Raw genomic sequence first — 14,406 nt, 5'->3', positions numbered from 1 at the left:
AATATAGACCTGTCTTTCGGTGGTCTCAGTATAATGCTGTATGAGCCGCTGCCCATGAAACTTTAACCACGTTCCCGATGGAGGCCTGGCCTATATCGTTGCCAGACACACGATTATGGCTAACTTTAACCTCAAATAAAATAAAATACTGAGGCTAGAGGGCTGCAATTTGGTATGTTTGATAATTAGAGGGTTGATGATCAACGTACCAATTTGCAGCCCTCTAGCCTCAGTAGTTTTTAAGATCTGAAGGGGGACAGAAAAAGTGAGAACAGAAAAAAGTGAGGACGGACAGACAAAGCCGGCACAATAGTTTTCTTTTCAAAGCTAAAAACTTACAGTTCTGTTGAAATTTTTCCACTGGATAAACAAAATTGTATTATTTTCTCTGACTGAAGGTCTGCAAACACATTATATATATATTTATATATATTATATATATATATATATATATATATATATAATATATATAATTATATATATATATATAATATATATATATATATATATATATATATATAAATATATATATATATATATATATATATATATATATATATATATATATATATATATATATATATATATATATATATATATATATATATATATATATATATATATTCTTCTTTTTTAACGTGCTTTTTCCCATTTTTATATGGGGTAAGCATGATGCCTTCTTTTCGAAGGACTTTGATTTGGCGTTGGGACAGGCCGTAGCCTCGATCGGCTGCCCTGCCTGACATCGCTTAGATCCCGGTAACGATGTGTACGTGTATCGTACCAATCTCCAGCTCCCTTTCTCCCAGCAGCGATGAGAACTGGGCGGTTAGGTCGACAGTTCGAGACGTGTGAGGTGACTGGATAGAAAAGTTGGGGAAAGATGTCAGGTGTCTTATGCGACCGTAGAATCAACATAGAGGTTAAAGGAAGAGTGTATAAGACAGTAGTGAGACCAGCTTTGATGTATGGAGCAGAAACATGGCCGGTAGAGAGAGTGCAAGAGAAGAAATTGGATGCGGCAGAGATGAAAATGCTCAGGTGGATGTGTAGAGTAATAAAAATGGACACGATAAAAAATGAAAGAATAAGAGGAACTACCAAGGCCCAGAAAAGAAGACTGCAGTAGTATGGCCATGTGATGAATAGGAATGAGACGTATGCAGGGAGGAGAGTGATGCAGATGGAGGTGCCTGGTGGGAGAGCGAGAGGAAGACCAAGGTGAAGGCGGATTGATGTAGCTGGAGATCTGAGAGACAAACAATTGTCAGAGGACGACGTATTTGACCAAGCCAGGTGGACGAAAGCTGTCAGAAACATCCACCCCGCACAGAAGTGGGAAAAGATGCAGAGAGAAATATAATATATATATATATATATATATATATATATATATATATATATATATATATATATATATATATATATATATATATATATATATATATATATATATATAAGTGGGAAAAGATGCAGAGAAAGCAGATATGTATGTGTGTGTGTGTGTGTGTGTAACCTTCACACGGGCAGTAACGTGAATAAATAAATAGGTAAACAGGCTTAGACTACCTTGGGTCTGTCATTGTCTTTTCTTTTTTTTCTGATTCTTTAACTTGACTGTGGAACTGGTTGACCGCTTCAAGTTGAATGACTTATTTTTTTTGTCTTATCTTGCAGGGTGGGTTGTGGTGTATATTTTAAATTGAGTTCCACTGTAAAAACCTTTATAAAAATATCATGCTAATACATCTTTAACAATAATATTATATTTTTGTAAATACAATACAGTAGACAAGCATTCAACTCTGCAACATCTCGATTTATCAGTATTTTTGGATAGTTTTCCCTTGAAAAATTTGATTTCTAAATTGGGAAATGAAAAATGGAAATGAAACGAATAAACTTTATTCAACCTGTCCAAAATCACCGAAAAATCAAGAATCTGGAGTTCACTGTGTAAGTTGTTTAAAGGTCACGAGTGTGCAGCAGAGGCAAGGGAGGGGTCACTGTGCTTTTACACACAGTCCTTGATACCACATATATACTGTACCATGATTAGTGCCTAAGCCCCTCTCTGCTCATGGCGAGACTTGGAGGAATCGGGCAGAGGCCGCTGATGACTTAGGTGGCAGACCTGTGGGCCCAACTCAACCACCTTCTCCATAGCTCACAGAAAGGGTTGTGGTGCCATTGAAAGTCCTTGAGCGGAACTTGAACTCACCTTGTGGTGAACCTGACCCATAGACTTCATATAATGTTATATGTTTACCTTTGTTTTTTCCATACAGTTAAGACCAGTAGATTTCCTGTTTTGTTATTTATTAACACAATTGTATGTGTAGAGTCGTGGTCATTGTGGCCAGTAAATTTCATACAATGGTTATAGATGTATGTTGATACTTGGGTTAGTTTCAATATCATTACTCTGTGTTTTCCAGATGGGAGCAATCAAGTTTTTGGTCGTAGGTGTCTTGGTTGCAGGAGTGGCCTTCAAGGTGGCAGAGAAGATGCTGGTGATACCACCAATTCCAGCAATAGATCCAAACCCATGGTGGGGGCCTGGCCAACCCCAGCCTGAAGATACTACCATCAAGCCTTTCAAGATAAAAATACCAGAGAATGTAAGTTTACAAAGAAGAAAAAATTGGTGTCACATTCCATTACAGTTCTTTGATTTAATTTTATGAAATTTCAGCCAGGCATTGGTGTACTTCTTGCCATTCATATGTTAAGGCAATGAAAAGAGGGAGTTGGAGTGATTGGACAGCAAGATAAAGGGATATAAAAAAAAAAAAAAACAAAGTACAAGGATCTAAAAGTAAAAATGAGAAAACCCCCACAATTGCACTAAGAAGCAGCAGTTAGAGAAGCTGGACAGCAATATTCAAGATAGGGAGCAGAAATAGAGGCAGAGTAAAAGGTCAAAAAGTGGATGCAGCTGGAGGCTGAAGGGATGCTGCAACTACCCTTTAGAAATGCCTCAAGTTTAGCATGTGAAGTGCAATGCTGGCACTACGTCCTTACGGGTACAGTGATTGCTATGTATATTTTTGCTTGAATATATATTATATATATATATATATATATATATATATATATATATATATATATATATATATATATATATATATATATATATATATATATATATATTATAAATATTCATGTAATCGCCATTCGACCTACCTTCCTTGGTTTAATCGAAATATGAAAAGCTCTCTCTTTGTTAAAGTAAGAGGGCATGCTAGGTAGGGAAGCAAGCGAGCAGGAGTTGTTATGCCCAAAGCCCAACTGCCAAAAGGGGACAGGATAGGTTTTGCTAGGACCACCCTTAGCTAGATTGTACCTTAAGTTCACTTTTCTATGACTTTTGTACTGGCTAGTTTTTTGTCATTCTACAAACGATAACTGCACCCAACCCAAGTTGGCTTGTGGGAGAAGCCGAGACCAGTGGCGACCCAAGCTTCCACACGCTTCAAAGGGTAGATGCAGCGTAACTCCTGACCCAAACATAAGTGTTTTGGGCAGCCCACCTGACCTTTGTCTCAGTCTCGAATTTGGGAAAATTACCATCCCAATGGACCAAGGACTTTCGATGCGATTGATCACTGCATTATCTATTCCAGCGAATTGTGCGCACCCTGGAACCTGACCACCATCTGTTTGGAGAAGAATTAGCATCCTTGATACCAAGACCCTCAATTCACGCACTTGAAATTGCTTTATAGATGCGTCACAAGAGGCCCCAATCGCGTTATTTACTCATTTATGTTGAAATATCTTTTGTCTGAAGTGGGATGAAGTCGGAGCTGTTGTTAGCTCCCGTAAGAAATCAGTTAATAATATTCCTTGTTTAACTAGATGTTTGAGTAATGTTGTTGATTTAGCTCATGTGCTCAAAATAAATCGCTATATTCAGTTATCTAGTCTCAGCTGGCGACCTAATGTAGTTATGTTAACTTATCTGTCTTTTTTAGGAGACTTTCAGCCTTAATTGATAGGATTACTTGGGTCTTAGGTTGAGCAAGGCAATATAAATTCTATAAATTAAACTCATCAGATGAATGACCCATGTAACAGTGTCGACCCCTGCTGATATCTCTGGGATTAGAAGTAACATTCTCTAAACAGAGATAAAGAACTTGGAATCAAATTAAATACCAATTATTTCAAAGATAAATAGTCAGATCATATTAATTTCATGCTAAATTCTCCCAAACAGTGATACAGGCAAAGGTAAGTAATATTAATAATACCAATGTTATAATAAGAAGAGTAGGTAGGAAAGTGTGTTTTAGATGAGAGCAGCTATAATTTGCAATTTACAATAATAAGGAAACGTTTACCGCGTTTCGAATACTGTACTGAGCCAGACCCGCATACCAGTCAAGGTCGTAATAAGTTACTAAGCAAAGATTTAATATTTTGCTATTAGCTGGCCAATAATTAATGCATGATATTAAATTTTTTGAACTACTTAGCTATTGCATGACAGTACTGGGAGAGCGCGTGCTTAGTGCTTCTCTCGTAAGATGGGATGGACAATTTACAGTCCATAGGATATTTCTTACAAATCAGCAACCATGTCAGCCCTAGAGAGAAGGCCACTGATTGAGCGTCATGAAGAGAATTACTTTCCCTCATGCGAAATCATATCAAATTCCTTTTTCCATTAATATCGCAAATGAATGGTATCAGTGTTTAATTTCATAATTTGCCTTTTACACTAATGTAAATCAGGCCAGTAAGGACGTCACGTGTCCATTCCTTTGTATCTTGAAGGGCCTGCAGTAAGTATAGCCGACACCTGTAGGATTTAATTTTGGGGCCAAAAAAAAAAAAAAAGAGAATATCATAATAAATTCGTTTTCTGTCTTTATAACATAATATAACTCACATTTGTGGTATTCTAAGTTAAAACTTACATTCCCACCTTAGTCACGTTTGTTTGTAAGAGGAATTCAAGTGTTTAGTTCTTTTGTATTGTAATAACATAGCGAAGAAAGGCGGGAGGTTGTGTATTCCTCTGCCAGTCGGTGTCCACTTGCTCCCAGTAAAGCCGTTGTGTTTTGAGCCATCAGCTGTGTGTGGTCACATGACCCGTCCGCCATCTTAAGAACGGGTTGCCTGCGAGCCAGTAGCCGCCATCTTGAAGCTATGTTGTTGTTGTTTACCTGTGTGACGTCACGAATAACGTCTGCCTCACCTGCTCGACTTAGCAAACTACTTTGTCTTGTGCATTACCATACTCGCAAATCTTAGAGAAAAAAATATACTTCAATTAAAGGGAAAATTAGGTATAGGATTTGATACAACAGGTAAAAGAAAGTTAATAATTTAGTCAGGGAATAATTTACTTAGGAAATGTAACAAAAGTTCCTACACAAATGTACACTTTTGCAGGGAATTATATATAAAAAAACCTCATAATTTAACCACACTTCTCAGCCTAAGAATTAAAGAATTTTATCAAGAATCAAGAAGAGAATGGTAATAGGGCATGCTAATATTGGCAGTGTAACCCATTACCTAACATAGTCAAAATAAGAAGTATTTCAAAAAAGAAACCTGCTCGTGTACATTTACAATTTTCCTTTTTTACTCAGGCAGTGCGAACTTCGCTTGCTGGATACTTTTCTTTCTCGCTCTCCCTACCTCTCCCATTTCTTTTATCCATTTACATAAGCTTTTAAGATAGCTCAGAAGTGTACATGCACTGTCTTCATTGAAAGAACGGGCCGACATAGGAATAATTAATTAAATTAAACAAAATAAAAAGAAGCACCTCTATCCCACAGATAGACGAGGGTAATTTGAGATTAACCACAGTTATTGAAAACTGTCTGCCACGAGTGGGGTCTTTTATCCAGACTCAAGAATAAAAGCCTTCCTCCCTCCGCATGAAAGGAAGTAACACAGCTGGTGCTAGGAACTAGAAACCCATGATGGCCAAAGCAACCAAAAATGATGTTTCTTTTCCACAGTACCACTAATCTGAGGCACTGTCACAAACTGAAGCGCTTACCTATCTGTTTCTTCTTACCTTGCCTTTTTCTCCTACTTATTAGTTACACTCTGCTTGGGCAGAGTGCCTTTTTCCCCTTAGTACAATTAGTTGTACTCCAAGACAAGTGTTGGTTCCTAGGAATGCACTGGCACCATAGTGCCACCAAAGACAAAAGTCCTTTGTGACTACATAAGCTACACCTGTACCTAGAGCTACTGAGTACCATAATTGTGACCTTTGCACGGCACACTCAGCCACAGTGCCACCTTATTAAAAGGTGCCACACCACTGAAGTGTCACCCAAACCTGAGGGACACTTCTTCAATTCCAAAGTACATCCAGTCAACACAAGTAGACTCCCTTACCTACCAGAACCATGGCTACAGAACATCACAGAGCCTTCATGGATCTGGGGAAGGAGACAGGTCTCATGGGACAAGAACTCGCCAAGTGGGTTAAGGAACAGCTGGATGACTTGGCCAAGCAAGAGAGGAAAGAAAGAGCGCAACAGTGGAAGGAAAAGGAGGAACAGGAAGTATGAAGTGGAACAGAGGAAGTATGCTGAAGAATAGAGGAAGTATGCTGAGGAACAGAGGAAGTATGAAGCAGAGCAGAGGCAGCTGAAAGATGCAAGAGAAGAGAAGAGAAGACAGCATGAATTAGTCCTCAGGGAAAGCGAGCAAGCTCTCAAGGAAAGTGAGCTAGCTCTCAAAGAAATTTAGCTCAAGTTGGAGAAGGCTAGAAGGGAAAATGCTGAAGCTCAGGCTACTCAACAAGCCTCCAATCCCACACCAGCTGCACCAAATGCTCCAATCTCAAGCATTAATTCCCTAGTCCCCAAGTGGCCTGAGGAAGAGCCATAAGCACCGAGACAGAGAGGGCCTTAGTGCTTGCCAAGCACATAGAAGGAAAAAGCTAAGGCAGCCCTCTTCTCACTGGAGAAGAACCAAAGAGGCGACATGGTAGAAGTTCGTAGGGTCATAATGAAAGCCTACGAAATAACCCTGGAGAAATGGAGACAGCGGTTCCGAGGTCTTGCCAAGGAAGTTGGCTGGTCCTGGACTGAAAGGGCCTGTCACAAGACCCATTCTGGTACCCATTGGTTCGACTCCCTGTCGTGCACTAAATTCGAGTTTCTATTTAATCAGATCATGCTGGAGGATCTTTTCCAATGTGTGCCTGGACTCCTTGCTGTGTATCTCGATGACAAGCAGCCCACCACACTTATGGAAGCCTGCCTTATGGCCAATTCATGGGAAACTTACAACCAGTCCCACAGCACATCTCAAAGGCTCTTAGTGCCACCTGGGTACCTCTCAGGCTTGACTCGACTGAAGAATGGACTGCCTAAAAAAAAAGTATACCTTAGTTTTACCAGACCACTGAGCTGACTAACAGCTCTCCTAGGGCTGGCCCGAAGGATTAGACTTATTTTGCGTGGCTAAGAACCAGTTGGTTACTTAGCAACGGGACCTACAGCTTATTGTGGGATCTGAACCACATTATAACGAGAAATGAATTTCTATCACCAGAAATAAATTCCTCTAACACTTCATCAGCTGGCCGGAGACTCGAACTCGGGCCTAGCGAGTGCTCGTCCACAGCTCTACCGACTCGCCCAACGAAGAGCTTACGGACTGCCTAGCAAGCCTACATGTACCCACTGTAAGAAGGTGGGGCACACTGGATCTGATTGCTGCTACAAGTTGGGCCCCAATAAGCCTACTACCAATAACCAGAACTCCTCTCCTTCTACTTCCACTCAACCCTCTCCACCAATAGTCACTGCAGGTAACCGAGCCCCCACAAAGGGCTCTTGCCGATCCTGTGGTGCTGCCGGCCACTATAGTGCTGGACATCTGGCCTGCTCAAATCATGTCCCAGCCACCAAGTTTGTGAACTTGATAAGCACCTTGTTCTCCGTGGCTGGGCCACAGAAGATACTTCACCCCGAGAGGCTGGATACCCAGTTCATCTCGGTGGCACCCCTTAATGGCTGTAGCCTGCCAGTGGCCCTATCTTTCACGGAGGACACTGCAGCCGAGTTAGCCTGATTGCCAGGCCCCAATGCCAGCCAGGGCCATTGGTTGATGAGCAAACTCGGTAGGAGATGAAATGGGTAGAGGGCCACACCAAAACCATTCCCACAGTCAAGTTCAAGGTCACGACACCTTGGGGCACGCTACCTCACCGCCTTGGCATGGTGAGTGGAATCAGGCACAGAGTGGATTTCCTGTTGGGGTGGGACCTCCTCTGGGAAAGCCCTTCCCCAATGCCTCTTTGCAGCTACGCTACCTCCTCAGTGGAGGCCCCGACTGTAGGATCACCAACTCAAAGCACAGCCACTTTGACTGGCATGCCACCAAAAGAAGAAGAACCACCTTATGCCTGCCGAAGTGGTCAGCAGGAGGGGCACACGTAAAGCAATTCCAGGCCTAGTCCTCCCTCTCCACGAAAGGACACTGAAAGAAGCAGTACTGCTGTAGAGCATGCAAGGTGACAGGCCACTCCACTAATTGGGAGGGCTGCCCAAATAAGCAACGCCCAGTGGACGCCCCAAATCAAGACTCCCCAAGAAGCTCTGACCTCCAGCTGGGACAGGAATCTGTCTCAGCCCAACTCAAGCCATCCACGAGGTATTGCACCTCTGGACCCCATGTCAGGCATGCCTGACCGTCAGTCTCTGCCAGTGCCACTTGTGAGCTCTGAGCAGTGCCATGCTCCGTCTGTCTTGGACGCTGAACTACTACAAGAATTGGATCCTGTGCCAGATCCAGATCATGAGACGAATCCTCTTCCAGGAGATCCAGGACCTGTCGCAGCACTAATTTTAACAACCTGTGAGCCTCTGGCACCCGACACTTCCTCACCAAATCCGTCCCCAGAGGATGAACTCCTGGTGGATCAAACTGCTACACCTTCTCTGGGAGACCAGGAGCTGGCCTCCCGGATGCAGAGGTTGAGACCGCTCTTGCTCCAGTTGTCGCAACAGCTGGAGTAGGGAGCCCTCCTGTAGCCTCTGAGGTTACCCTTGACTTTGCGGCCGCTAGCCCTTCTAGCCTTTCCCCAGAGTCGGTGCCCTCATCACCTCCTAGGACTGACATAGATAGGCCTTGGAGGAACCAGAAGAAGAAGAAGAAGGGGCAGAAGAGAGCCAAGTAGTTGTAAGAGCCATGTGCTCATCCTGGCACTCGTGCCCTCTTGGCACAATGCCCTTTCCATCTCAGAGTGATCCTGGCTCTTGCCCAGAGGAGGTAGCCAACATGATCTCTGTCTTAGGAACAGCCTAGACCAGAGGAGTAAGTAGTAATAGTAACCTCATCAGTTAAACCTTGCAATGAGCAGCCGTAACCACGTAAGTATATCTTGTGAAGCCAGTAATCGTAACTGTTGTGAATAGAGCCACTGAGCTCATGACACGCATGGCCTAATACCTACGTTGAGGCACGCACTTTCCATATAAAGAAAAACTCATCTGAAGAACTCAGATTATGTCTTTGTTTACTGTGATTGCAAATTCTAGTGTAAGGCATTGCATACTTGCAAGAATATTGTGACTTAGCTAGTTCATTGTCCTTTACGTTGGTGCTACGACAGTGTTCTAGTAGGTTATGTCATAAAAGACACAATGGAATGTACTATTTGGCTAGGACTGAATATCACGATCATCAGAGGTAGCACGTAAACATCTGTAAGCACTTTAAGTAGTGTTAGGAGTCTGTAGAAAGTAAGTGATTAAAGCTCATATCCCATTCTAGAGTCAGGTAGATCCTTAGCTAGTTGCATTGCAAGGGCCAAATCTGTTCAGGGGACAAGAGTAAAGTAATCAAGGTGAACAGCTTACTTAGTACAGACCTTCATGCCTAAAAGGGAATGAAGGCCTTTTTAAGGGGGGGGGAGCTATCATAAATAGTTGTAATCGCCGTTCGACCTCCCTTCCTTGATTTAATCGAAATATAAAAAAGCTCTCTCTTTGTTAAAGTAAGAGGGCATGCTAGGTAGGGAAGCAAGCGAGCAGGAGTTGTGCCCAAAGCCCAACCATCAAAAGGGGTGGGAATTTTAGTTTAGAGGCATATCAGACAGGATAGGTTTTGCTAGGACCACCCTTAGCTAGATTGTACCTGAAGCTCACTTTTCTGTGACTTTTGTACTGGCGAGTTTTTTGTTATTCTACAGACGATAACTGCACCCACCCCATGTTGGCTTGTGGGAGAAGCTGAGACCAGTGGCAACCCAAGCTTCCACACGATTCAAAGGGCAGATGCAGCGTAGCTCCTGACCCAAACAGAAGTGTTTTGGGCAGCCCACCTGACCTTTGTCTCAGTCTCGAATTCAGGAGAAGAATTGCCATCCCAACGGCCAAGGACTTCTGATGCAATTGATCACTGCATTATCTATCCCAGCGAACTGTACACGTCTTGGAACCTGGCCACCATCTTGTTTGGAGAAGAATCAGCATCCTTTATACAAAGATCCTCAATTCATGCGCTTGAAATTGCTTTATAGACGCGTCACAAGAGGCCCCAAGCTGTTGCGTTATTTACCCCTTTATGTTGAAATATCTTTTGTCCGAAGTGGGACGAAGTTGGAGCTGTTGTTAGCTCCTGTAAGAAATCAGTCAATAATATTCCCTGTTGAACTAGATGTTTGAGCAATATTGTTGATTTAGCTCATGTGCTCAGACTAAATCGCTATTTTCAGTAATCTAGTCTCTGCTGGTGACCTAACGTAGTTATGTTAACTTTTTTTGTCTTTTTTTAGGTAACTTTCAGCCTTAACTGATAGGATTACGTGGGTCTTAGGTTAAGCAAGGCAATATAAATTCTTTAAATTAATAATTAAACTCATCAGCCAAAAGACCCACGTAAATATATATATATATATATATATATATATATATATATATATATATATATATATATATATATATATATATATATATATATATATATATATATATATATACATATATGTATATACTGTGTATAGTTTGCAAATTTTGCTGCCAAAACACATCACAAAGCTAGGTTGAAGGGTTAAGTAAAAAAAGTTTTCTGTGGGAGCACATCCCAGACCATGGACTGCTATGAGTAAACTGCCTGCTACCGTACTCCAAATCGTACTGAGAGGGTTGTACGTAATGCATTATATATAATTTCACTTTGCAGGGGGATAGCTCCAAAGATGGCTGACCTTTTGGTTCACAAGTCTCTTTTGGACGAGGTTGATAACCTGCATGCCCTTCTCCACTGCAGTGGCGATCTGCCATAGTTAAATAATTGTGAAGCACCTAATTTACTGCTTAGATCAATGGAGGCAGATGGTCTAAACCCTCCCCGCAGGAGATGGTTTGAAACTTCTGGTACCTAACTCTTGGCAGAGGTACTAAATGGTACTTTGAGTTTCTTTTATGTGAGATTCCTTTGGCAAGAATCTAATTACAACTAAGCAGCATACTTCCAAACTGGTATTGAAGTCCTAAAGAGGTCTGCCCCACCCATTTATCACATGCCTTACTTAGATTGTTTCCTTCCTTAAATGAAAGTTCCCCCTTTGGTACGACTGTTAGCTCGATGCTGTTTTTCTCCAAACTCTTGCATGTCATGAGCACTCAAAGGAATCATATAGGTTTTTGTGTTTGATTTTTTAAAATTCAAGGGCCAGCATGATAGACAACTAAATGCTCTTATCTAACCCAGGTCTGATGAAAACCTATCTTTTTAGACAACCTAACTGAAGAGCAAATCAAAATTTAACCAGAATGTACTTGGCCTTATATATTTTACACAGATCTTAATGATGCTGTTTGATGCAGAATGCCATACTGTAATATTTGCTGACAAGTATTGCTGTACTGCTTATATTTGAAAGGAAATAGAATTTCGTCTCTTATTTTAATCAGATTGTTACATTTTTAAAATAAAAATATGTATTTTTTATTTATTGAATTTTTAAACTTTAAATGAAAAGCACAGTTTGTATTGAATATCTGGAATCTTCTTAAAAAAAAAACCAACCCTACAGGATGTAGAGGACTTGAAGACCCGGCTTGGACTTCCATTAAGGCTCACGCCTCCCCTGATTGGAGCCAATTTTACTTACGGCATGAGTCAGAACACCCTCGAACAGATAGTCACTTACTGGAAGACCAAGTACAATTGGACGGAGCGAGAGAAGAGGCTGAACCAATATCCACACTTTAAGTAGGTGTTCCTTAATTAACATATATTAATAATAATAGTAATACCAATGACATCAGTTAATAATAATAGTAATAACAATGACATCAGTCACATCAGTAATAATAGCAGTACTACAGGTAACATTAATTTTACACAGGACACGGATAGAGGGTCTAGACATCCACTTCCTGAGAGCAAGTGCCAAAGTCACTGAGAAAAAAGGAACGAAAGTAGTTCCTTTGTTGTTGATCCATGGCTGGCCAGGCTCCTTTGTCGAGTTTTATAGCATTTTGCCATTGTTGACGAAGCCTCAGGACGGCAGCGACGTCGTCTTTGAAGTTATCTGTCCCTCCATCCCTGGCTACGGATTTTCACAGAGTTCTGCAAAGCAAGGTTTGGTCAATTAGTTTTCTGATGATACCATGTGGGGTGGTACAGTCTACAGTCTGCTGTGCGTGGCACACTTTAGGCGGTAGTCAATTCTTTTTCAATCCCTCTTTGCAATCCCAAGCTGTCTGTCATTTAATTTGGTTTCCACCCACCTAGCTGTCCAGCTCTTCTATGCGTTGCGCTGATCCGACTTACAAACACAACTTGCTGGCCAGTATCTTGACAGTCTGGCATTACCCTCTCATTAATAACACATCATTCATTGAATGTTTTGGGGAAGATAAGTTAAGTAGAAAATTTGTTTTCAGAAGTTTATTTTCTTTATATTCTTACACTCATTATCCAAATTCTTCATCCATAGTTAAATTTTAGTTTGCTAAGATTTTAGTATTTTTTCCAAATTTGTTTTAGTTTTTACTTACATTATTTTTTTGTAAGTGAAGTTTCATCTGGGGTTCATTTTCAAAGTTCAGGGCTTTAATCTCCTAAGGTTGATCTTTGTTCCACTTTTCAACTTTGCTACGATCCTTCTTCAGGTGTCTGCACAATTTTTTTCGCTTTTGATCCTCTAACCCAGCCATCCAACTTCGATATTTACCTCTCGTGTAGGAACAATTCTTTCAAGGCAGCCAGAGGAGTGGTTGGAAGGGTTATACTCTGTGGTATCGGTAAACAGCTGAATAATGATGCGAATAATTTTCAGGTCTTGGACTTATGGAAACATCACAGATCTTTCTGAAGCTCATGAAGAGACTGGGCTATGACAAGTTCTACCTCCAGGGTGGCGACTGGGGTGCCATCATCTCCAATTTCATGGCCACAATGTACCCCGACAAGTAAGATACGCTATTACTTTATACAGTTAAGCAAAAAAAAAAAAAAAAAAAAAAAAGCACCATGCGGTAAGATTAACGTATGGTGAGACATGAGACCTGTTTTAAATGGAAAAACTTATTTGATGTTGCGCAATATGGCATAGAGGATTTTGATAAAAGAAACATTGCCAGAAACGAGGGTTTTGTGAAAGCACTGGCAGAAGGGAAGGAAGCTTAACTAAATAGACTTCAACTAGCTTAACGGGGACTTTATACTTTTACCTTTCCTGTCACAAGACCACTAATCTAGGGGATCTAGGAGATGATGATGATTAATCAAGCATTCTGATTCGTTCATGAAAAGACATGATATTACAGTTTGCATCAGTTACCGACACGTTCACGAGGTGTGATTTTGTTAGGCTGCAATCCACTCTTTGTAGCTATTTATGTTATTTCTTCACTGTTTTTCCTCAGTATCTTAGGCGTGCACCTTAATATGGTTGCTGTGAACACTCCGGGACCAAACATCAAGTTGATTCTGGGTGCTGTCTTACCCGCAGGGATCGTAGTTGCAGAAAAAGACCAAGATAAGCTGTATCCCTTAGGAGATAAATTTTCTATGATAGCTCGCGAGACGGGCTATTTGCACCTTCAAGCTACCAAGCCAGATACTGTTGGTAAGTCAGGAATGATTTTCAACGAAATTTTATCCAGCATCTGTTAGGAGCTGGGATGTAGCATTTACTCTAGGATATAAACAGTAGGGCCTCGATTGTTGTTGCCAATCATCAGAGGAAATGTCTATCTATCTATCTATAAAATTACACTTCTCCTACCTGCGCTTCCCCCTTTATCGCTCCTTTCTCAGTGCAAATATGTGTGTGTGTGTGCGTGTGGAGTGTCCACCAGGTTGCACTTAATGGCCATAAGGCAAAAGAAATCGCTCAGGTGCAAATGGATGTGTACAGGTAAGATCAAACTGTACCAGTATCCATATGGAATATGGCCT

General features: G+C 41.2%; 1 protein-coding gene across 2 annotated transcripts in view; it reads left to right on the top strand.

The window, feature by feature from the left end:
- LOC136831313 (juvenile hormone epoxide hydrolase 1-like) overlaps positions 1 to 14,406 on the top strand; it is a 31,318-nt gene that overhangs the window by 8,501 nt on the left and 8,411 nt on the right. For both annotated transcript variants that reach the window (XM_067091506.1, XM_067091505.1), the window contains exons 2-6: positions 2,439 to 2,621; positions 12,032 to 12,210; positions 12,347 to 12,582; positions 13,283 to 13,415; positions 13,872 to 14,074. In XM_067091506.1, coding sequence (XP_066947607.1) covers positions 2,439 to 2,621; positions 12,032 to 12,210; positions 12,347 to 12,582; positions 13,283 to 13,415; positions 13,872 to 14,074 — 934 coding nt within the window. The remainder of the gene's footprint in view (positions 1 to 2,438; positions 2,622 to 12,031; positions 12,211 to 12,346; positions 12,583 to 13,282; positions 13,416 to 13,871; positions 14,075 to 14,406) is intronic.

This window comes from Macrobrachium rosenbergii, chromosome 48 (assembly GCF_040412425.1).
Source record: "Macrobrachium rosenbergii isolate ZJJX-2024 chromosome 48, ASM4041242v1, whole genome shotgun sequence".
NCBI classification, from domain to species: domain Eukaryota; kingdom Metazoa; phylum Arthropoda; class Malacostraca; order Decapoda; family Palaemonidae; genus Macrobrachium; species Macrobrachium rosenbergii.
This window is presented reverse-complemented; position numbering and strand designations above follow the sequence as displayed.